General features: G+C 31.7%; 3 protein-coding genes across 3 annotated transcripts; all 3 read right to left on the bottom strand.

The window, feature by feature from the left end:
• Nucleotides 1-1,315: 1,315 nt before the first annotated feature.
• Nucleotides 1,316-4,429, bottom strand: LOC137928960 (uncharacterized). The gene is made up of 3 exons (XM_068771968.1): nt 4,409-4,429; nt 2,481-3,561; nt 1,316-2,392 (listed from the first exon to the last, which is right to left on the bottom strand). The coding sequence occupies exons 1-3, from the start codon at nt 4,427-4,429 to the stop codon at nt 1,521-1,523; spliced, it is 1,974 nt and encodes a 657-aa protein (XP_068628069.1). The 3' UTR covers nt 1,316-1,520.
• On the bottom strand, nt 4,418-18,196 carry LOC137928760 (sodium- and chloride-dependent glycine transporter 1-like). The gene is made up of 12 exons (XM_068771722.1): nt 18,114-18,196; nt 16,845-17,004; nt 12,358-12,645; nt 12,134-12,287; nt 10,685-10,817; nt 9,716-9,850; nt 8,943-9,046; nt 7,796-8,033; nt 6,983-7,111; nt 6,211-6,420; nt 4,980-5,153; nt 4,418-4,603 (listed from the first exon to the last, which is right to left on the bottom strand). The coding sequence occupies exons 1-12, from the start codon at nt 18,180-18,182 to the stop codon at nt 4,454-4,456; spliced, it is 1,944 nt and encodes a 647-aa protein (XP_068627823.1). The 5' UTR covers nt 18,183-18,196; the 3' UTR covers nt 4,418-4,453.
• A 1,743-nt stretch (nt 18,197-19,939) lies between these two features.
• On the bottom strand, nt 19,940-24,078 carry Taldo (transaldolase). Its single transcript, XM_068771549.1, has 7 exons — nt 23,831-24,078; nt 23,595-23,718; nt 23,354-23,461; nt 22,409-22,540; nt 21,544-21,669; nt 21,062-21,287; nt 19,940-20,575 (listed from the first exon to the last, which is right to left on the bottom strand). Exons 1-7 carry the CDS (start codon nt 23,925-23,927, stop codon nt 20,390-20,392), a joined length of 999 nt encoding a protein of 332 aa, XP_068627650.1. The 5' UTR covers nt 23,928-24,078; the 3' UTR covers nt 19,940-20,389.
• Nucleotides 24,079-24,341: the final 263 nt, after the last annotated feature.

The raw sequence follows: 24,341 nt of genomic DNA, 5'->3' as shown, positions 1-24,341 counted from the left end.
GTATTCACCGGGCAGAATTTAAACAAGAAAATGCTGAAGTTATCTTAGTGGTTACATAACGACGTACGTAAGGATATGTTAACACTGATGACAAAATTTTAGTTCAAAAGTACACTACGGATGTTGTTTGATCGCCTAAATAAAATAATTACAAAAACCAGTAGAAGGAATGATGTCCACCAATTCTTTTTGGGAAACGAAAATGGTACCTTGGACAAAATGCTAAAAGTAGTCTTTTCAAATATTTAAATAAATAAATAATATTGAAATTAAATAATTGAACTACATTGCACTAAATCCAGAACTACCTAATATTTGCTCAGGTTGAGTACTAGACAGTAAGTAGTTAACAAATATTAAGGAGTTATTTGAATAGAAAAAAATCTATAAACCATGTAAATAATCAATGGATACAATTTCTTTATTGTCTTATCTTTTAAAATGGTGGCTACGAGAAAACCCATTTTGAAATTTCTTTATAACTGTTTAAACCTGAATCATCGGTCCTTTTCACTTATTAAGAGAATTACGTTTAGAAAAGTTTATTTTAACCTGTTCGGCATATATAAAATATATAAAAGGTAAGTCTGAATAAAGAATATTTGACATCGGTAAAGTATGGAATAAAGACAAACCCAATACGATGAAATACAAAAATATTAAAATTAACAATATCTTAATACACGAAGGTTCGTAACCTAAAATCGCCTAGAACCAATTATTTACTTAAATCTATCATATTGATAATAAAAAAACTCTCAAACTACCTGTTACTACCCTGAGTATTATATTCTCTCGACGTTTTAAGGTAAATAGAATAGGTAGAGATTTTGTGAGTTTTATTTTAATTTAAACCATGAAAAGTACAAATTGACAATGTGTGAGATGTTATTGTACATGTCATCTCTAAATGGTATCAAAAAATTGAAAAGATAATATTGTCTATGAAAAATATTGTTGTCTATCTTAGCACCACTAAACATTTTAAGGATTCGAACATTTCATTGGAATAATACTAAAGCGTTACTTGCGTAAAGGTAGTACACCTTTTCTTAATAGGTACTATTTGCAAGTAATTAAATTTTATTTATGCAAAGAAAACAATTCATTACGAGGGTCTACCGAAAAACGTGCTAAAAATACATCAATAAATACTTTCTATCAATTCCTTACACTTAATATACCTGAGCAAATCTAAATTTAATATTAATACTGCATAGTATTGAGATGTGTCTCGGATAAATGTTCAACATATGTAAGATTAAAATTCGTGTTAACGTTGCTGCTAGCTATTATTCCTTTTAATTCTACGCTATTTACAACTACTTTTAATCACTACAAACAGTGATCACGAATCATAATTCTTCATTAATTATAGAATGTGTGCTAAAACACTTAAGGAAGAAAACTTCAAAATCCGCAGTTTCATAAATAATTTTACGTGCTATATTGTTGAATAGAATTATTGATAAAAATTAAATAATAAATTTAAATAAAATATATTTCCTACTCAATAAATGCTAAGCTCTACTTTCTTTCTTATTTTGGCTAATTAATGGCTCGACTTTGGTTTTACCTGTTAGAGTTGGTTTGGCAGATGTAGTTGAAGGCAAACTACTAATGCCAGTTCCTTTTGAAGTCGTGGTGAGTGTAGATGCTCCAGCGGTTGTTGTTTGATTACCTAAACTTTTATTAAGTGACTTACTTGCCTCGGATGGAACGCAAGCAGTCACATTCGGAAGAGCAGTTTTATCAGACTTTTTCTCAGAAGAAACATCAAACTTTTCTGATTTTATAGTTGATGTATTTTTTTCACTTTTTAATGATCCAGCATTGTCTAACTTTGAAATGTTTGCGCTAGTTGACGCAGTTATTTCCTTAGCCGATTTAATATTTGACTTAGGTATATCCGACCCTGTCGTGATAGTTACGGGCTTAGGATATTCTCTATTGCTTGCTACATTTTTTGTTCCCGTAGTAGATGTTTTGGCACTAGTAATAATAGTATTTGGCTTACTCGTTGGCATACTAGTTACTACATTAGTTTTGCTTGATATTGTACTGATATTTGATACAGTAGTGTGGGGCTTTGATATTGCGGTTGCATTTTTCGCTTCAGATATTTTCGATATAGGTTTATTAATTACAAGGTTTTCAATTTTAGTGTTAGAAAGGCCAGCACCGATGTTAACTGATACAACATTAGTTTGCTCTGGATTATAATCAGTATTAACAACTTTTTGTCTAATGCCTGTATCAGTTATATCCTCTGCGGTAGCATTTTTTTGTCGGTGTAGTTGTTTATTCGAAGATAAACTATTTGTTGTTTTAGCTGCTTTTTCTTTATTAGTACTATCTGTAGTTGTTCGGACTGCTCCGGCACATTGGTTATCTGGAATTAAAATAAAGTTATGAGATAAAACACTGTCAAGTTTTTATTTTACTACTACCACTGATCAAAAATATTGTTTTAAAATTACCAAGTTTTTCAGGTTTATCTTTCGATTCTTCAGGCGAAGAAAGTCCTTTTAATTTTACAGGGAGATTTTTCTTCATTTTGTCTGCACTCATACTGGAAGATGTTTTATCAAGTTGCAATGCATCACTCTTCGTTGCGGCAGCAGTTGTCTCGTTATCTCTTATACTAAATGTAATAGAAATTTTAGAATCAGACGGTCCTTTGGATGATTTGTCAAATACGGGTCTCAAATTGTTTTGCACCGGTTTTGTTTCTGTAGTTGTTAAGGTAATATATTCTTTAGAAACAGTCGTTGATTTGGGTTTTGGTGCTGACTCCGGAGGTAATGTTTTCACCTTTATACTTCCTTTGTCGATAAGAGCGGATTTCAATATCATTTGATCGTTTTCATTATTAATTTTTTCTTGTCTATCATTTTTAAGTTTGACTGATTCATAATGTTTTTCTTCACTATCAAATGTACTCGGGATTGACTTAATAATATTTCCCTCTATAGTTGATAAGATAGGCACTGGCGTTATTTGAAAAGGTTCCATTTGTTTTGTTTTATCGTCTGTGTGAATTTTAGCAGTAGTGAAAATCAAAGGACTTGGACTAAACGAAGAAGATTTACTATTATCGATCTCAACAATAACTGCACTTTTTGTAGGTATAGAGTTTGAAGAATCTTTTCCTCCGAAAACATTAACATTCATATGATTATAAATAACAGGTGTTGTAACGGAAGATCGCGATATGATAGACGTTTCCTTCATAGCTGTTGTATATGGAATATTTTGTGAAACACATGTAGGCAAAGATGAATGTACTGTCTCACTTACAATAGCTTGTTTCTCAGACACTTCGTCAGTTAAATCCGACTTGGATTTCGGTATTAAAAGTTTAGCACATAGGTTTTTATCGCTTTTATGAGTTTCTGATTGAAGCAATGGTTCTATTACCGTTTCGTCTGAATCGTGACTGAAATTCGGAAGCTTTCTCTTTAAAGAACTGCGTTTCGTTTTGAGTCCTATCGATGACTTTTTAACTTCGTTTTCAAATATACTCGTTATTGAAGTAGTATCTGCGCCGTCTTGAGACGTCTGGAAATATAAATTAAAGTTATCCCTATTGTAAAAGGTCCTTTATAGTGTACTAATTGTCCTGCGCCCCCTTAGGAAACTTAATACCCCCTCAACCGGCGGGAATTTCGTGAATTCCCTCTTGGCGTAGCTGACCTCTATCTGGCAAAAGATACCTACCAAATTTCTAGTCTCTAAGGTTCATAGTTCAAAAGATATGGTGATAAGTCAGTATACAAGTGGAAATCTCTTATATGTATAGATATGAGATTGAGCGGGCCAAGCGAAGCGAGCGAGATGAACTATTATATACAGGACGAAAAATTAAAGTTTTAAAAGCTTTAAAAGGTGACTGTATTTAAACATTTGTTGCTAATTAATGTATGGTAGCCCCTATCTAAAAATAAATAATAAATAAGGTAATGATAATAGAGAAATCAAAAACCATCTTTATAATTCGGATTATTCCATAATATAACTACTTATTGTTTAAGATCTGTCCCTGCAGGTTTTATACTACTATAAATTGTTGGCTTGTCACATTCCATTAAAATTTCAGAAAAATCATCAAACAAAAATAGGTCTAAATTCTTTAAAGCATTTTGTTGATAAATGAACTATCAACCTGTATAGGAACTTCTTAATACGAAACTTTAAAATACAATGAAGTATTGTCAAAAACCGTTCCCGAAAATTTAACACTGCAAAGAGACTCAAGGCTCATTCACCCTTTTAAAGCTAACTTTAACCAATCACCCTGCATAAAAATTTTAAAATATTTTCTTGAAATTTATTCGTTTAATTAATATTCTTCTCTTTGGCTTTGCTGTGCTGAAATAAACCAAAATTACGACAAAGAGCAACTTACAGAGTTGTCAACTTTCCGCATAGCAATAAGCGGGTGTGCGTGGGGTCACGCTCCTCGTTCGCGTAATACGGGGCGGCCGTGCAAGAGCAGCACGGGCGGCGAAAGTTCCGGCTCGCTACGCAACGTACTGCAAATCGCAACAGAAGTCCCAGCCGGACCCCACTCTTCAGTCGGACGAGCCAGTACACGCGCTTTCTGAAAATATGTCGCTATACTTTAAACAAATATTCATTTTCTTTAAAACTATTCCTTCTGGAATATTACGACGATTATTATACGACGATGACCTCAGTTCTTCTGCGGATCTCCTCATTTCCGATTCTTAATTCTAATAGGCACCTCCATTACTTTCTAGATGACCTTAAGCCTTCTTGTGTAGCCCATCATCAACAACCATGTAGAGTCTTAAGTCATCATCGACAAAACACACTAGTTAAAAAAAAAACCTTCGTCTTCAGACAAAATGGGTTCTTCCGGCGTTCTTATTATGAAGTAACGTATATAAGTTGTCACAGTATATATTTATAAGAATATCAATATGAATAAATATATAAACGTCTATACAATATACCTCCATAATTGTGAGTTCATCAGGTCCGCTGCAAATCTGATCGACGGCCATAAGTACTACAACGACAACGGGCAGAACTCCAAGCGTCCAACCCACTGCGTCCGCCCACATGGGATACACGTAGTGACCGTAGGAGGCGGGCTTGTACTCGATCCAGTTAAACACCAGAATAAACTGAAATAACACGAGCTGTTTGTAACTTAACTCTTTAATTGTAGTGCTTTGATCCAATAATAGCAACCGATCGAGTTATATGACATACCTCTCGGAGACGCCACGAATTGGAATATTAAATACTCGACCTTTAAGGTGGATAGATTCTCGAGTGGCAACATGAGCCGTTACACGCGGCGTGAATAGGTCTCCCACTAGATGGACCGACGACATAGTCTAAGACGCGGGAAATCACTGAATATGCCCGTAAAGGACCGGTCATGGTGGCGATCTTTGGACAAAGTATATGCCTTGCAGTGGGCGTCTATCATAAGCGGAACCGCATGCGCAGCGTAGAACAACCGTCTTGTTCGAGAAATATATGAGGGAAACCGTAGACGAGTTACGGCTGAAATATTTGATAATGAAGAAAACTCAACGCTCCTCCCGAATTTGTGCCTAATTACTCCATGCGGCATCCACTAAAGTCATTTAAAAGCCTGTTGACGTCCCAATAAAATAATCAAAGTAACAGTCTGAACCGAGGGTTACGAAGGAACTCTGGATCTTGGTTACTACAATAATGTTCAGACTATATAAAACCTAGTAGGATTGTAACAATCATAACAGACAGCATTAAATAATGACAAATAATATATAAGTGTTCATGTATGTATAAGTATGATTTATTTTATATTTTTAATTATGTTTATTACATAAGAGAACAAAATTCTAAAGCCTGGTTCCTAAAAAGTTAAAGTCCTCATTCATTTAAAAAAATTGAAACAGTGTGAATCTTAAATATGAATAAACTGATATTTTATATACCATCTTGGAGTCTTGACACTATATACATATAATTTGTGACTGACTGGACCTCACACAAGTCGAATATGATAACAATACCTTAAAGATTATTCCAGCTGTTATAAATATTAAAATATATAAGGTTATGTTAGACGTATCTTTATATGCCAAATATATTAACGATTTTCAAAACGTAAATTCTTATTTTAAAATTAAAAATATATAGATAGTTATGTCCAATAAAAAAACTAACGAAACCGCAGATTATTACCACAAGTGCGGCAGGTGTAATAAGCCGCCACATAGCGCTCCAGAAAACCACCCAAAGCTTAGACTGGCGGCCAATCATGCGCTGAATGTCGCGGCAAAACTTCTCTGCTCCATAGATCCACGCTATCAGAATACATTCGCCAATCGCTATTATCAAAACCGACCAGTTCGCCGCGTACTTGTCCATCAACTGCAGCCAGTACATGCCACTCTGCGAAACAATTTTATTTTGCTATCAGCTATTTCAATAATTTAATAACTTGAGGTTTACAGACGTGAAACAATATTGTTTATTTATGTGATTATGAATGTAGGATTTTAAATAACTTAATGTGAGACGTTACGAGAGTGGATGTGAATATTTTCCACCAAATTTATTTTTAAAAATTTGAAGTGCTTAATTGTACATTATACAACTTATTTAAAAATGTACAGAAATAAAAAAGACAAGTTTAAAATATCTAAAAAAATTTAAAATTTTAACTTCAGCGTATTTCTGAATGATTATTTCTCAGAGGACATGTGATAATTACATGTCCTCTTATTTAAATAAATGTCACCGTTTTTAAATTGTTCTTGTGGAAGGTGGTCAAATAATAATAATTTGACTAATTTGTAGTCACCAAAACCACAATACCAGATTATAAATTATGAAAGAAATTTCTATGTTTTCTCTGTAAAAATCTTTTAGCTAAAAATAAATCTACATATCTTTTTAGCTAAAAGATATGATATGATTAGTTGTAAAAAAAAATTAGTAACAATAAACTTACGTTAGTAGTAAAAATAAGGCCGCCGAAATAGCCAAATACAGCGACCGTCAACACAACCAACTCCTTTTTTTGTCGAAAATTGGGGAACCGATCCAGGATAGCAGTTGTAACTGTCTCCATAAGGGCAAACTAAAATATATAAAATGGAAATATAAAAGCAGAAGAATCATAAGCTTTATATATCAAAATACTTGTTTGTTAGTTTTTTAAATAAATGTTAATGAAAAAAGTCGCAAAGATAGATGGTGTTCTTTTTTACCTACTAACATTAAAAACGTGAAATATTAATGGTAACAAAGTAACACTGAACAATATTAACTGTTTAACTGCTACGCATCGCAAAGCCGCTGCGTAGTTTCAGTGCCCGTTGCTCCGTGGGAGTGGTGTAGTGATGAAAGTATTATTATAATTCATCAAAGATAAAGATGATTTTAATTTTCAAAGAAAAAACAATTTACGTTTGTTTACTTTTTTATGATAGGAAAAGAATTAATAAATTTTATTGATATTTGTCTAAATGAGTGTTTTATTTGACAACATCAAGTCAAAATATGTTCCGCAGTCTTCGTGCGTTCTTACAAGATTTAGTTAGCAGACAAATGGTTAAATAAAAGCTTAAGTCTTCTGAAGTTTTCTCATTTTCGTTTTTAATTTTAAATAATTCCATTTTATGTTTTTTTTAATTAATATCAACACTAATAGCACAAAAATAAACCCGGATGAATTCTAGTACCATCAAAACTGTGTTCGCTTCTGAGAATGTTAAATAAATTTAGAAAATATATGCTTTTAAAAAAAACTCTTCAAACATACCTGCGAGTCCAAGCCAAGCGTTAAAAGCATGACAAAGAAAAGTATAGACCAGAGAGGAGACACCGGAAGCCTGGTCACTACCTCTGGATACACGATGAATGCCAACCCTGCGCCCTGATCGACTACTCTGTCGACGCCAACATTTAACTCATGCGCCAAGAAACCAATTACAGAGAATATAACCAAACCCGCAAAGAACGATGTAGCTATGTTTGATACAGCTACTATTAACGAATCTCTGAAAAGAATAAAAGGTTTTAAAATAAACATTAAAATGTTCATTAACATTGTGAACTGCTAAAATAACACGTATAATAATTAAAGTAATAAACTATAGTTGGTTCTTAATATTCCCAGATGCTAATTTATCCAGAATTTTTGTGTACTATTTTTCGTTAATTTTTCACGTACAAGATAAATAAAAATAGGTGTAAAAGCTTTAAGGAGGTGAACCTATCCCTATCGCAAAGCTGTCAACATCAATGGTTCCTTAAATAATATACAACAAAATGACAATGTTATTGAAAAAAAGTGTTTTCAAAATTCAGATTACTATCAATATTACTATATATATAATAAGATCAATCATTGTTTACTATTTGTCACCGCAGACTTTGACTGATGGTAATTATAACTTACAGTTTGCTCTTTCTTTTGTCAACAGTTTAATACGCAAATCAGTCAACATTTTTATAAGTGAAAGGTTTCCAAATGTAAATAATCTATAATATCATTCTGTAGTATTTTTGTGCTTATTTTTTTAAAATACAAATCGGAGATCTTTGCTTTTTTTTATTTTTTTTATGATACAAAAGACCTTAAGAACATTATAAAATTATATCTTATTATAAAACAAATATTTTAAGATCGTCGGAAGATGCTGATTACAGGCCGCTTTCTACCGGTCTTATTGGAAATCTAGCAATGAAGCATATGTCCAGCAGTGAACATCGTACACCCGATATAATGATAATGAAAAATATTTTATATAATGGATATGTTTCGGTAATGTATATCAATTAAATATAAATCTAATTCTGAAATGTACAACTAAGGATTCTGATGATACATACATATACTAAATTTTTAACATCACAGCAAATATATCATTACTTAAAATAAAATTTAATATAATAATTTGTCTCACATGTAACAGTTATTAGAGAATTTGTTATACGACGAAAGTGTAATAAGGCCGCCCCAAGCTGGACTCAAAGCGAAAAAGATTTGAACGGCAGCGTCTCCCCAGACCTATAAAAATAATTAATATTTTAAGTTTATTTAAAAATAAATCCATATTAACACTACCAAATTCAATAAAATATTTATTATTATCTAAGTTTTTTAAATATATAAAAATAAATTTCTTAAAATATTTTGTAAGTAAATAAACACAATACTAAAAAACACAACAATAAAAAAGCTGAAATGAATGGTGTACAAATATCTTGTTAAATTTTATTATTCATTAAAAAAGTTATATTTATTATTATTCATTATTCTATGACGGTGACATAACTCCAGCAATGGACGCCTTTCGGCTGATATGCTTATGACGATGATTATCCATTATAAGAGATCGAATATTTGGATGCGTATTTACCAGATAGTATTACAAATGAGGAGATTCGTAGGCGAACGGAAGTAACTGTCATAACCCAGCGACTTAACAAGTTGAAGTGGGCAGGCCAAATTGCGGGCAGAACAGATGGCCGCTGGGACCTTAAGGGTCTGGAGTGCAGACCACGAACCGATAAGCGTACCGTGGTACATCTACCCACGCAGTGGACCGTTTCATACCGGTCCTAATGTAAATCTATACAAGAGGGTTATGTTCAGCGGTGGACGACTTGCGGTTGAAATGATGATAATGACTCAATTATGAGACATAGAATGCTTGATAAATGTGTAAAATTTTACCTGTGCATTAGCCAGCTGGCTAAAATCAGGCGTCAGATAAAACAAAATTCCAGTTGACGCTCCAGGTAAAGTGACGCCACGGAAAAACAAGATGACCAGAACCACGTAGGGAAAGAGCGCAGTGAAGTAAACGACCTTAAAAAACAATCTCAACAATCATAGTCCTTACTGGTGGAGTCTGTTTTGCGAGCGACAGTTTGCGTTTGCAAGGAAAATTACTACCACCGCTGCCAATTATATTATTTTATATTTGCGAATTGCGCAAATACTGGTGTTTGGTTTTAAATGATTTTACAGCTAGTAAAATAACAGGGTTATGTATAATACTACCAAAACGTTGTATTGTGTCTCATGTACGTGCATGAAAAGACAGGGGATGTGGTCCTTTCGTTCACTTAGTTCGCCACAACGCTCGCGACGGATGCGCACCCCCACCTCACCACGTTTTTTCAAGGCGCGGTACAACGATTTCGGTAGCAATATAATAAGATGAATCATCTTTTGTATTGAGAAGATAAGTGTAGATAAGTTATAAAACTTACAGATAAACACCGGTGTAATTTTTTTTTCTCATTATTTAAAAGTAGCAATCAAGAATCTTATTTAAAAAACCGATATATGTAAGCAAGAATAAGAAATTAGACATTTGCTATTAACATTAGCTAGTAACAAAGTTTATATCTAAGGAAATGTCATCATATTAAATAGACGCATCATCTTCGTGTCCTCGCACTTGTAATATTATTGCCAAGAATTAAATATTTATCTGAATTTAGTTTTAATTTACAAAATATGCTTATGGCGCATCTGCGAAAAATATAATAGTTATTTTTGAAAACCAATGTACTATAATATATACTGAGGGTTAATTCGATTTTAAAAGTTAAAAATATCTTTTTTTTACATTTTGAGTCTATAAAATATATAGTCTCTTTGTCCCGAAACCTCATAATACAATATAATATTTACCTTCCCTGAAGATTGAACTCCCTTGAAAAGACAGAGAAATACAATTAACCACGCTGCAAAGAGGCACAAGGCCATGCCCCAGCGTATTTGACCTGTTTCCTCAATCCCCGATGATAATCCTAGAACTTTGTTACTGAAAACAATGGAATTAACCATACCATTAACATTTTATTCAAAATTAATAATAATAAATAATAATTACTCTGTTAAATATATTTTCAAATGAAACGATACAATCTCTTAAAATAAATATTTAAAAGATATTGTAGAGATGTATTAAAACCGAAGTGACAACGAGTTAAAACGTTCCTTTGAAAATATAAATAAGTTTAACCGTTAATTTTAAAAATAATATTCAAAAACGTAATAGTAATGACAGTCAAAAGTTTTATGTTAGTATGTAATCAATTTATAAGGTATTGTTAAAATATCTATCGTAAACATTAATCGATATTGTAATAACATGTCAACTTTCGAACAAAGGATGAAAACAGATTTGTGGAAATATAAAGTACTGTGAATGCATGACCTCGCTTTTGAGCTCGTATGATGCATAAAAAGCTGCAATGCAATCAGATGATTACATTTCTAATTATGTTATGGATCGTTAAAATCTTTTTGTAAAAAACTACTCTTTGCTATTGGTTAGCTAATTGATTGATTCACAGTTTCACTGGATTCGAGGTGCAGAGCTCTGAAGGCACTTAGTTCCCACCTTTGGTTTTAAAAAACATATCCTATAGAGGACCGTGTATAGGGTATACAGGTAACCATGAGACTTGGTATAGCACATTCCATCACTCAACTTTTCTTGTCGTTTCAACAAATAGACGCCCACAGCAAGGCATAGGCCTCTTTCAAAGATACCTATGGGGGATATACCATAATGGCCACGCTAAGCAGGCGGCTTGGCGATCGCAGTGTGGTATGATACGCAGAGGACACTGATGCCCATTCTCTGGAAACTTCTTTGTAAGCAGTGGCAATCCAATGTAATGAATGCAGTGTGAATTGATTGTATTCCAGGAATCAAGCTTACGGTCAAAAGTCTTAGTCCTCTACTGGCGGTCTGCCACTGCTAGAGTATTTTTATTTTAATTTATGGATATTTAATCGCTTAAGAATACAAAACTCTTAAAATCGTAAAAATAAATTCTGCCTTTAAAACGAATACATACAAAAATATATAGAGTCAATTGTTATTAACGACCTAAAAAAAACATAATATAGATTATACTGGTATAGTACATATACCAAATAATCATAGGTTAAGTATATTGAAAAAAAGCTTTGATATCCTCTCACCGAGCATGACATTTTTTTAGATCGTGTATTTACGTAATGGATGATGGGTGTAAACGGGGTGTAAATGTGTTTGCTGCGACGCAACTTCAAGCGAGCCAATTTTTCTGCAATGGTTTGTCATTTAAAATAATCATTTACACTTACGTGAAATATTCTTCAGCCGGGGGCTTTCTTAGCGCGACGTCGGCTAAAGCAGCAATATTATGCAAGGTAGAATAACTTTCATTTAAGCATTGTCTTAAGTAATAAGTTCCATTAATAGCTTCGCATTCATCTGCTTCTTCGTACGAATAGCAATCTGAAATTATGTTTTGTTTTAATAAAATGAATAATAGATATTTCAATAATGAAATCGACATATAACTTACATTTAGTACTCCATTCAGCGTCACAGTTCTGCCACGGCAGTTGATAGAAGATACTTACGAAAGAGACTACCATGTAATAAATAGTCCAAGCTATTATCAAGTTGTAGTAAAGCATGACTATACTTGAGACTATAACCATGCCGTATCCTAGACCGCGGAAAAGGGGACAGAATCTGTTGTAGACAGCCACTGGACCAAGAGCAGCGTACTGTCCGAAAGACAGTTCCATGAACATCAAAGGTAATCCGGCAATTATCAGCATTATCGTAAACGGTATGAGAAATGCCCCTGAAATTAAAACACTTAAAATTTGTAACAGTCCAATCGGCGTTAAAATATAGTTGCAAATTTGAAAAATAAATATTTAAATTTCTTGGTTTTTAAAGTTATTCGATTTCATTATTAAACATTCAAAGTTTATTTATAATTACGTGATTAATTTATGATTGGCAAATATTATTCATTTCATTACTGAGAATCGACTTATATAGGTTGTATACCTTCGTTACTCTAGTTGACATTAATAAAGCTTTTAAATTTAGATATTTTATCAATTGGGTTAATTGAAATACTTTTAGATTACAAAAACCGATACATTATTATACATATTTTAATCTGTGTAAATAATCTGTGTTATAGTGCGTGAATTATTTCATAATAAAATTTTTATTTAATACAACGACTATTTCAGAGTAAATTGAGAGCTTAATAGACACGACGATAATACATAGGTAAGGAATTCGTTTTGGATAATTGTATTTTGAACAATAGAAGGCAATTTTAACGTACGCGTGCAAACGTAACATGCATAAAGCATAAAATTTTCGAAATTAAAATGATTTTAACCGTGAGCTGTTACGACTTCCATAAACAGAACCTTAAGATTTCAGACTCATTATATGAAATGCGAGAAAATGAGTGTGCTGCTATATTCTATAGCACTTACATAACATGTTTACTCAGTTCTCACTTTATAATGTAGGTATATATATATTTCTACTTTTAAATCAAGAAAGACTCAAACAACACCATTCGTCTACTTATGGCGGAAATACCGCTCCGCGCAGTTTTTACATAAAGCATTTCTCTGGAAACAGTCCGCTATTTGAAATACGAACAAAAGGCAGCTAAACAAAAAACAGTTAAGTTGAAACCGGAAAACAGTGAACGGCCATGGTTCTCAATTTTAATATTTAAAATTTATGACGATATTTAATGATTATATCACGCTCCGTAAATGTAATTACAAATTCCAGATTGCAGGTATATTTATAAAATGAAATATTTAAAAAAAATTATTAACTTTTTTTTTAATTATACGTTGGTAACAAACAATGAAAGTTTTTAGAACTGGCTAGTTTAAAAATGATATTGAATAATTTTTGCGCTTACTAATCTTACACGCACATCACTTAATTCTGTCAATTATTTTTAAAAATTGGCAGTATCTTAAAAGTTTCAATTTTCGTTGCAGTCTTAGTCACGATAGACTTTGGGTAGCTTTTGGTGATGGGGCTCCACTTTGTGTTACTATATTTAAGTACAACCATACACAAAACTGATTATTCTAATCTCAGTAATGATTATATTACATGTTTTGGACGATCTTTTATGCGTTAGGTGAAGTGATATACTACCATTATTTTTAGTTTGCGTGTGATTAGGGATAGTTCGAGAACAAGGTCCACGCAGCATCTCTCTGTCATCAGAACAACGCATCTACGCACTCTGCCATACGAATAACCAAGTATTTAACTATGCACTGATGCGGAATTATTATTATTCACAACCTTGGACTTGGCGACTATAATTGATACTCAAAAATGAAACAAAAACTTCGTAGGATACGGTTTTAAGATGCCGAAGCTGATGGCTGCGTTTGAAAACTTCGTGAAAAAGATGCACAAGAATAAGTTGACTTATTGCTTTGCACAATACTCTTATAATATGCAACGATACGTACATTGTCCAGAATATTATTATTATTATTACTTTAGTTTAATTTTTGATATTCTATAAATTTTCATTATCACAACTCGTATATTAAACGTATATCGCATATGTATATTACAAATGTATGTCCTATAATTATCTAGAAGAAATCATACATCAAAGTTTTTGGTATATTTAACATAATCGATTTTCTTGCCTTTGCACTTTTAAATATCTCAAAATATCTAGAACATAGCCATCATTCTCAGAAAATTATTAATAATAAGGGTGAGTAGAAGACTGGTGCAAAAATATTTATTTTTTGATACTAACGAGATGTAGTGATTGTGGTAGATGATATGATTACCGCGTTAATGAGTTTAATTTACGCGTTATCTTCTGTAAAACCGAACCCTTTAGTTTATGACACGGGTTTGGTTCGGTTTTTCCAATGATCACAGGGCACATGGGAATCGCTGATTACCTGCCTAGATTTAAACTCAAGGAGAGTCCGTCGTGCACTTGTGACTCTGCGGAGGACGAGGGCGTGGTGCACGTAATTACGAACTGTCCTTTATTCAGTGGTATTCTAACATATAGGGATCGAGCTAGGAAGGAAGGTAGAGATTCACAGCATCGCCTCCCTGATACAGGATGCATAAGGTCATAAAGAACGTCATAACTATGAACAAAATCTAAGGTCAGGTAAAAGTAATAAATAGCTGTAATATAGTATTAAAAAAACAAACATATATAGAAATCGAGCTAGGACGGAAGGTAGAGATTCACAGCATCGCCTCCCTGATGCGTGAGGTCATAAAGAAAGTCATAACTATGAACAAAATCTAAGGTCAGGTAAAAGTGATAAATAGCTGTAATATAGTAAAAAAAAAACAAATTTTAATAGCAAAGATTAACAAACGTAATAATAGAAAAATGTAAATAATTATAAAGAAAACAATAAAAATGTAATATTGTGAGAAATGAGGCGACGGATAAAAATCGTTGCATGAACAGAATGCAAATAAGAATATAGAGTAAAAGAAAGTAAGGAAGAAAAGATAATGCGAGATTATGTTAAGTATGTAAGAAGAAAAATGATGAACAAAATACTGAAAAAAGTATTCCTGTTATAGATTCAGATAGGAGAGCGGAAGAAAAAATCTTAATAAAAAGCCCAAATGGCATTTGTAGATTCCGCGGGTTCAAGGACGTATAGGACTAAGACCTCTTTTAGGGTTTAAGGAGGAGCCTCGCATGAATTCACATGCATCTGAGATAGGCATGGTGCGGACGAGTTCTCTTTCTCTCGTAAGGGGCCACAGGATTAACCTCTTGCAGTCGAGAGGCGTACATTAATGAAAAAAATGCATTTTGTTCAACGTAAATTTTTTCAAACTTGGTTTTTGTATAAATTTTTGGCATAGCAAAAAATACTAGGAATCTATTTTATGAAATTAAACCCACAATAGGCAGTGCGGACCACGGGAAGCAAGCGGGGGACAGCTAGTTTACTATGTGAGATATTAAAAAATCTTTCTTTACACTTAACCCAGCGAAGATCATTTCTAGAGGCCATTATAAGAAAAGTTACGTATAGTTTACGTCAGGGTTATATAATATTATTCTCAAGAGTATTTGAAACATACTAAAGTCGCCACTGCATATTAAAACATGCATAATCTTATTCATTCCTAACACTTCTTTTTTATTATTACTTGAACTTAATAAACTTGTGTCTGGGACAGTTTTATTAAAAAAAATTCACGTATAGATGAATACTAGTGTATTTTTTATGGTACTAATATTCAATTTGTATAAATTATTTATAGTCTATGCAAGTTAAAGAGAACGCCACGTTTCAATATTAGGCTTATATTTAATTCTCATTTTGAATTTAAAAAAAAAATCTTAACTTCTAAGTCAGGCTGCACCGTTATTGGTCTTTCACGATCTTATTTTCTTTAACGTATGCTCTTTAATATCGTCCTCTAGATCATCGTATACTATCCATCTCCATGTGAATATAAACAGCCTGGAATTTGGTTGTTGAAGGCAACAACATTATTTAAACATTTCTGTAGTACAGCTGGTATTCAGAAAGATTAAGCAAGCCTTATGTACCATCACAAGCATTTATGTCATAATATTATTCTGGGAATATTCTTCAGGTGACGTCGACTTGAAACTATTTTCATAAACAAATGTTTTTTTTCTTCATTAAAATTATATCAAATACAGATTTCTCAATTTGGATAGGACCCGATACATCATGGCTCAATATATATACACGTTCGTTGAAAATCAAGCGCCGCTGGATTATATATATATATAAATTTTTTATATAAAATATATATGTGTGTGTGTGTGTTTGTGTCACAAATAAAAAATCATTAAGCTGTGACTAATTTAGTTTGAAGGAAATAACGCCCTGACCAAATATTATTGACGAATGTATCGTGCAGAAATATTTTACGACTTTTGGATATTATCTTTGGATATTAGACTTGATACGATACTTAGAGATACTTAGGCTGTTTAACTTAATAAAATACCTCCTCCATTATTATAGCAGAGATACGGAAACCGCCACACGTTGCCCAAGCCTACACTGTAGCCTAGAAGCGACAGCAAAAAGTCAAACCGGCCGGTCCAATTCCCGCGTTCAGGCTCCTTTTCCTCCGTCACACGCTCCATTCCTATATTTTCCTTACACTGTTGAAAAAAGAACTCATTAAAAATTAACCTCGTTAACCTTACAGTTTCGGAGAAAACGAAAAAAATGTCATCCTGTCCCAAAACCCTGTCAACTTTTTAACAAAATTTTGCACACTGTAATTTATCAAGGTGTGTTATAGATGCTATATTATATTTAAATAATAAAAGTTAATCAGATATTGAAAATGATTAATAAATTATGATACGGTTAAAATCAAAATAAAAATAAGCCATGTTTTAGTTAACACAAATAAATATTTAATTTCGATATCTCCTCTACTTAGGTTTGTTTAACACAAAAGACTAAATTTCAATTGCTATATATTATATTAAAACTAATAGCATTCAATTAATACCAAAGTAGCTTAATTAATGAAAAGTAATCTATTTATAGAAATATCTTATCAAAATACTTAAAATAATAGGTTTCTAAATGTAATAACAAGGAGTAAAATAAATAAAAATAATGTATAAATTATAAATACAATATTAAGGTTATTTTCTATTTTTCTTTTTTTTTAATTTACTTTGCGATTTGTCTATACATAATGAAATTGTTTTATAATGCACAGTTACTGTCGAAATTTTCACATGCCGCTATAAATATTGACTTATTAAAATAATCAGTTATAACTTAAAGTTCTGTTAACATAGCAGAGAAAAAACATCTAAACTTATTAATAACTTTTAAACAATATTTTTTTCAAATTCTTACCATGTTTCAATAGTGGTTTACATTTATTTAAAAACAAAAGAGACTGGTTTAATATAAAGAGGAACGTGCTCATATTTTTTCAAAGAAAATTATTTCAGATATGTATAAAATTAATGTATGAGGTAGTTTGGTATAACAAATTTTATTCAATTCTTAAAAACTTTATAACTTCTTCAATACTTTTTACAAATTACGTATATTTATTCCATAGATACTTACACTTTTAAATTAAATAGCTAAACTTTGTTTTGTAAATAATTTAAAAAATCAATGATAGCTTATAACAGAAAATACATCACTAAGTTATAAACCATAATAATTTTTTTAATATAATGAATCTACTTCTTTTGCCGTATTAAAAACGAAAGTAAATTTATTTATCAATACTCACTTCCGAATATTTTAAATCCATTGGAGGAATATTTTTTGCAACTGCGGGTATATGAGCAGAGTTCTCCATTTTTCAAAAAATAAATCTATAATAGTTAGAGAAGAGGGACATTTATAAACATTTTTAAAAGATCACCGTAACGTCGCTTTGAAAGCACTGGGCGCTGTAATGCACATTCCACTTCACGGATCTTAATCCATGCTATCAATTAACCACGTGTTGATTTAAAAAAAATATGTATTATAACTACAAAATATATTGCAAGACATCTCATTCAACATTAAGAAATAAACAAATAATGAGCCGATCGGGTTGAATACACATGAGAACGAAAAACATAAAACGCAGCACCGCGCAGATGTCAAGTTTCGCATCGACCGAACTTTGAATGAACATCTAGGTCAATATCAAGTCCCCGCCTTCGTCGCGCCACTCTCCCCTCGCCCCTACGCGAAAATCACATGGAAATGTCCTGATCTAGATCAAGTATGACATTCACTACCGCAATATTACTTCAAAAAAAAACTACGAAGCATTCAGTCTCGAAAATTATATTTTCATCTACTGAGATACTTCTTGATCTATGAACTAATTATGTTACTGGCAATGGAGTACAAATACACTTAAATTAATACAATGGAGTACAAAAACACTTCTAAATGAACGAATGAAGTACAAATTACACATTAAAAACATTTAAGCCAGCCCTTATAAATAATATCTATAAACTATTGAGAGTTAATATTGATCAAAATCTATGTGCGCATGAAAATGCACCATTCTGTAATTTTTATATTTATTACTTATATAGACTTACAAATTTGCAAGTATAGTAAGCATAATGTTTTATTAAAAAAATATATGTTACTAAATATACGAATATTCACATTTCTTCCACATATATTACTTAATTTTATTGTTATACGATCGATATATATGAAGCCTCAACTTTTATATGTAAATATTGTGATATGAGTGATTTATATTGGCTAAATCAAAATCAGAGTCGATATTAAGGCGCAGGCAGAAAGCGGGCAGTCGCTTAGAAGCGTAAGGTCGCTTAAAAGTAGAGCAACGTATTGATTACGGGACGTTGCGCGGGCTCGTTCTGGGCACCCCATACTAGCAATAACTTTAAGTAATCAATATTCATAACAAATATTGACTTATGATATTGACAAATATGTCTTTTCATTTTAACTCTAATATATCTACTAATTAATAAAATCCATGTTTCAAGACAAAATTAGATATTAAACAACGGTATTTGTAATTCTTTTCGTTTCTCAATAAAACTAGTTAATAGCCTAAATTACCTATAAATGTAATAATTTAAAATAAAAGAATAGAGATTTACAAAAAAAAAGATTAAGATTTCTTATTAGCGTTTTCGGATATAAGAGGTTCTAAACCTAATTTTTATTATTATCAACTGCTCTCGTAGAAGAACTTAACTGGAAAAGATAGGTTCCGCTCTTTAGCAGTTAATGGCTCAGTTCGTAATTTTACATCCAAAGTTAATAAAAGGTTTATATCCAAAAATATTGAAAGAAAAACTACGTATTAATGTTTGTGTCAAAAATTTATTTGTAAGCAATTTATTTTTAAATTGTTAGTAAAAATTACTATTGAAATCAAAAATTTTGTAGACATTAAACTTTGACTAATGATTTCACACATTTTTCTTCTATTGAATTAAGTTTAACATGGGTGACAAGTCATTAAATTTACGTGAAAAAGAGATATTGACAAGCTGATATAATAAAATAGAATGGTTTGATTTAAAACTATCGTAACTGTTAAGGAAAAAAAATTAAAACGGCATGTATGCTTTAATAAAATTTAATAAATTCAAAAATTTGGCAATGTACAAATATTCGCGTAAATATTGGCGTAGGAATGTATCAAAACAGGAAGGCACTGCATTTTGCAATAAATCATACTCTTACTACTAAAAACATACTTAAATTCTATTGTATATAATAATAAAAGTTTGAATTTACAATGATATATATTTAAAAAATTACATAATGTAAATATAAAATGTAAAATGTTATTACTTATGCACAAAATTGGTGTCACTTTATAAATAACAATATATCCTGCAATAAACATTGGACCAATTACTAAGTACGGTACATTAAAAATTATTGAGAATGCCAAGTCCCCCACGGTAAAAGCAAATTTTAAAAATTAAACAAATAAAAATAGTAACCAAAAAGTTAAATCAACATCCACCCAAATATTTTTCCCCGAGCTATTAAGTAAAGCCTCATTTACTTTTTAGCCAGCATTGATTTAATGAGCGACTCCAATTTTCTAGTATCTGCTGCGAATTTTCGAATGCCTTCCGACAATTTGTCGGTCGCCATTTGATCTTCATTCAAATGCCAACGGAACTGCGCTTCCGTGAGCGATATCTTCTCTATATCACTTTTTGCCGCAACCTTTGGGTCCAATGCCTAAAAATTAAAAAAAAATCATGCAACTTTGTTAGCGTTATTTCTTGCAAAACCAGTTATGTCGCTAAGATTAAATTTATCTCTGTGTCTTGAGAACCATACTTATACTCATAAAAATATCTATATTACACATTAAGTAATGTATAGTTCAGCAATTCATATAAATGCCTTAAGAGCCTACATGAGCAAGTCCACTTTGCAGTTTTGCACATACAAATAATAATATTTATGTCTTTCGACCATATGCAATCTGCGATTTTTCGATAAAAAAATTGCTTTGCATAATAAACCAACAATTTTTTAAGTAAAGATCAGATCAGATAATAAGTATCAGATCTCTGGTTATAAATTATATGTATTATTTATTGAAATTATACAGAGAAGTATTTCCTCTGTTGCAAAGAATATTACTGCTATTAAAAAGTTTTTAATGCATTTTAAAATTTGCATATACTAATGTTAAAACTAGAAACCAATTTTACTTACTCTCTTCAAAGGCTCTTCACTGTTAGCCAACTCCTGTAGTAATTTAGGGCTAATGGTTAGTAAATCACAACCAGCCAGTTCCCGAATCTCACCAGTATTACGGAATGATGCCCCCATAACTTGGGTGTTGTAACCAAACTTCTTGTAATAGTTATATACACGAGTAACAGACAAAACACCAGGGTCATCCTTGGCTTCATATGTATTTTTTGTATGTTCTTTGAACCTGTAGTGACAATAATGAATAAATCATTAACACATAACCCATTTATAATATACCCAAGATTATAATTAATTGCCCAAAAAAATATGATATCCAGTAACTTTCATAATTCCATCACTAAACATTACTTTTAAATTAATGGCCATTCAAATTTGAGGAAATAAATTAATATTTGTTCTGTGTATCCTCCAATTATGTAGCATTAGACTGTTATTGTTAGAAGTAAAGCAAAAATAATTCATCCAGAGCATTTACTCACCAGTCCAAAATACGCCCAACAAATGGTGATATTAGGGTAACATTTGCTTCAGCACATGCAATAGCTTGATATAACGAGAATAGTAGAGTGAGATTACAGTGAATTCCATGTTTTTTCTCAAGTTCTCTAAAAAGTATCATGATACAATGTATAGAATTAATACACTTCTCATAATTATGTAACAAATACTTATTATTCATCATACTATTACAATGAAAATACAGTGTCTGGCATTTGATTTGGCACATAGAGCCGCTGAGTAAGACTTGTGGCTAAGATTGGTCAGGTTCAATTTAGAAGATTGTTGTCTTTATCACAGTGCTCAGTCTGCTTGATGAATGCAAGGGACAAAGATAATGCTTTACAAAATAAATAAATACCTTGCTCTTATTTACGTGTCAAATTAAATGTCAGGTATTATTTATTTCTGTTATTGTTGTTATCCAATAATAAATAAATAAAACATTTTTTACCTTAACAAAAATTACAAATACTTGATATGACTTTAACAAGTAAGCACATAACATTCTTAAAAAGAAAATTATTTTAATGATTTCTTAACAACATTTATTAGTCCTGTACCTACATTCTATAAAAACTTTTTAGGCAGAAATCATATATTCAAATGTTTACCTAAAATTTTGTTTCATGGAAAATCTAATAGATAGATTAACAACAAAAACTCTATTTAGGTTACCCACACAAGAAACAGTCTCTCTTGTACATTTGCATCCTTAAATTTGTCCAAAATAACGATACCTTCTATAACTACAGAGTTCAATTCATGTTATTATAATTATAATGTATGTTTTGAAATATCCTAAATGTGATCATAACATACCAAAAACACATGTCTCATACATACTTAGCTGCTTGAATGCCTTCCCATGTAGATGCTAATTTGATTAAAATCCTCTCTTTTTTTATGCCTTGTTCAGCAAACATGCTAATCAGTTTAATTGCCTTGGTCATGCTGGCTTCCTTATCAAATGATAACCTATAAATAAACATGTGACAAAAATATGTTAGAGGGATGGGGAAAGTATTGGCCTGTCTGTTCCATTAGTCTGCTATCAACGCTCCCCTGGCACTCATGCTCTTTTTTTCTTCGGCCTCCACTTGGCGCTTTCCTAATATGGGGTACTGCACTTTCAGTAACACTATAAACTGATATATATTGTGTCACTGCCTATTGTCTTTTTAGGAATTAGAAAAATGAGATGCATTATATTGACCTATTTACAGTGGGCTATTTACCATAGAAACAATTTATACCTTATATAAATACACAACAGTAAGGAGGAATATATCTTAAAAAGCTGTATGCTCATTTTAATTTAAATAATGTGTCTATTTATGTAAAGCTTATGACACTTCCTCTTAAGTAGTATTTGTTGTTTCTGTTTCAGTCCACGAATGTCCACTGCAAGGCTTAGGAGTCCCCCAAACATATTAATGGGGGAATATAACAGAGGACCGGCGACCTACAATTGCAAGTCTCAGTTCTCTGGTAAGTTGTCTCTGCTGGGCTACCATTGCACAAGTAATTAATGCACTATCAAGTATTTAGTCTGACACAATGTTTCCTAATGACTTCCAAAGGAAATATGGCGTCAGGTTATTATGAACAATTATTATCACTTACCAACAGGTATTACCTTATTGTACCACTGTGGTTTAAGAGAAAATGTGTCAAATAAGAAATACCCAGCAATTGCATCACCAACAATTTTTGTTTTTAATTTACATAACAAAAATGCTTATAGTATTCCACTAAAATAACTTGAAAAATGAAATAAAATAAATATACCTGGCATCGACCTCTACAGAAACTCTTCCAGGTATAATTTTTAGAATTTCACAACCAAATAATACACTTAGCATATCCAATACTTCAGCAAGTTGCTCCTCAACAGTTCTGAAAAGAAAAAGATAAATTTTAAACAAACAAACAAATGTATTAACAGCAAATTCAGTTTAAAAGATTATTACAAGGAATCTTTTCAAAATTGTCTTTTTCAAATGATAGAGATATAGAAAAGAAATCTTACCCTCCACAGTCTTTTCCATATTTAATAGCTTTGTCAAGTAAATGCTGATATTGTTCCATTCCAGCAGCAGAAAGGATAAGGCTTGGATTAGTTGTGGCATCTGTAGGCTTGTATGCTTTCATAGCTAATTAAAAATATAAATATTTGCCAATATAGTTAATAAAAATTTTCTCAGAAGCACTTTTTAAAAAAAGTTGTACATAAAAATAAATAATTAAAGGAATAATAATCCTAACCTTCAAAATCTCCGGTATCGGCCACAACAGTGGAAAATTGTTTTAACTGATCAAGAACGCTCATTTTCGTACGTTTTGCTGAAGGTTCACTACTCATTATAACTTCTTAATGCACCTGAAATTCTGAAAGAATATTAAATAGAGCGTGATAACGATTGAATTCGTAATTGCTCTTGAATGGAAAAGCGAGCGTTAACTTGAAGGTGACCCCGCAAAGTAAGCGAACATAACGCTATGCAGTAGTCATTCCTTAACGACAAATCATATTACAATACAATTTTGCGCGAACTTACATATGCGTAAATAAGCATTATTTCTTCTTAAGAAGGAAACAATGACTAATTGAATTTGTTAACTAAATTATTAAATAGTTTATAGAGAACTGATTAAATAATATCTACTAATAAAATAAAAAAATCTGGTGTAAATTTCTTTACTACCGATAATATAATACAAAATACAATTACCGTGATAATTTAATTTTAACCAAAAATAATTTTTCTGTGGAATT

The sequence above is a fragment of the Battus philenor genome, unplaced genomic scaffold (genome assembly GCF_028537555.1).
Source record: "Battus philenor isolate CCGP_79_NKW_IND1 unplaced genomic scaffold, ilBatPhil1.0.hap1 SCAF_4, whole genome shotgun sequence".
Taxonomy (NCBI): Eukaryota; Metazoa; Arthropoda; class Insecta; order Lepidoptera; family Papilionidae; genus Battus; species Battus philenor.
The sequence above is the reverse complement of the archived record's forward strand: the minus strand, read 5'-3'. Positions and strand labels throughout refer to the sequence as shown.

Coding starts and splice junctions, on each gene's coding strand:
- LOC137928760 (XM_068771722.1), bottom strand. CDS start 18,182: ATGGAGAACTCTGCTCATATACCCGCAGTTGCAAAAAATATTCCTCCA. Junction 17,005..18,113: donor TGGATTTAAAATATTCGGAA/GTGAGTATTGAT, acceptor TTTTTTCAACAG/TGTAAGGAAAATATAGGAAT. Junction 5,154..6,210: donor TTACACCTGCCGCACTTGTG/GTAATAATCTGC, acceptor GTGTTATTTCAG/TTTATTCTGGTGTTTAACTG.
- Taldo (XM_068771549.1), bottom strand. CDS start 23,927: ATGAGTAGTGAACCTTCAGCAAAACGTACGAAAATGAGCGTTCTTGAT. Junction 23,719..23,830: donor CGATACCGGAGATTTTGAAG/GTTAGGATTATT, acceptor ATTTTTAATTAG/CTATGAAAGCATACAAGCCT. Junction 22,541..23,353: donor TCTGTAGAGGTCGATGCCAG/GTATATTTATTT, acceptor GTTTATTTATAG/GTTATCATTTGATAAGGAAG.
- LOC137928960 (XM_068771968.1), bottom strand. CDS start 4,429: ATGCGGAAAGTTGACAACTCT. Junction 3,562..4,408: donor TGCGGAAAGTTGACAACTCT/GTAAGTTGCTCT, acceptor TTATATTTCCAG/ACGTCTCAAGACGGCGCAGA. Junction 2,393..2,480: donor AGATAAACCTGAAAAACTTG/GTAATTTTAAAA, acceptor TTTTAATTCCAG/ATAACCAATGTGCCGGAGCA.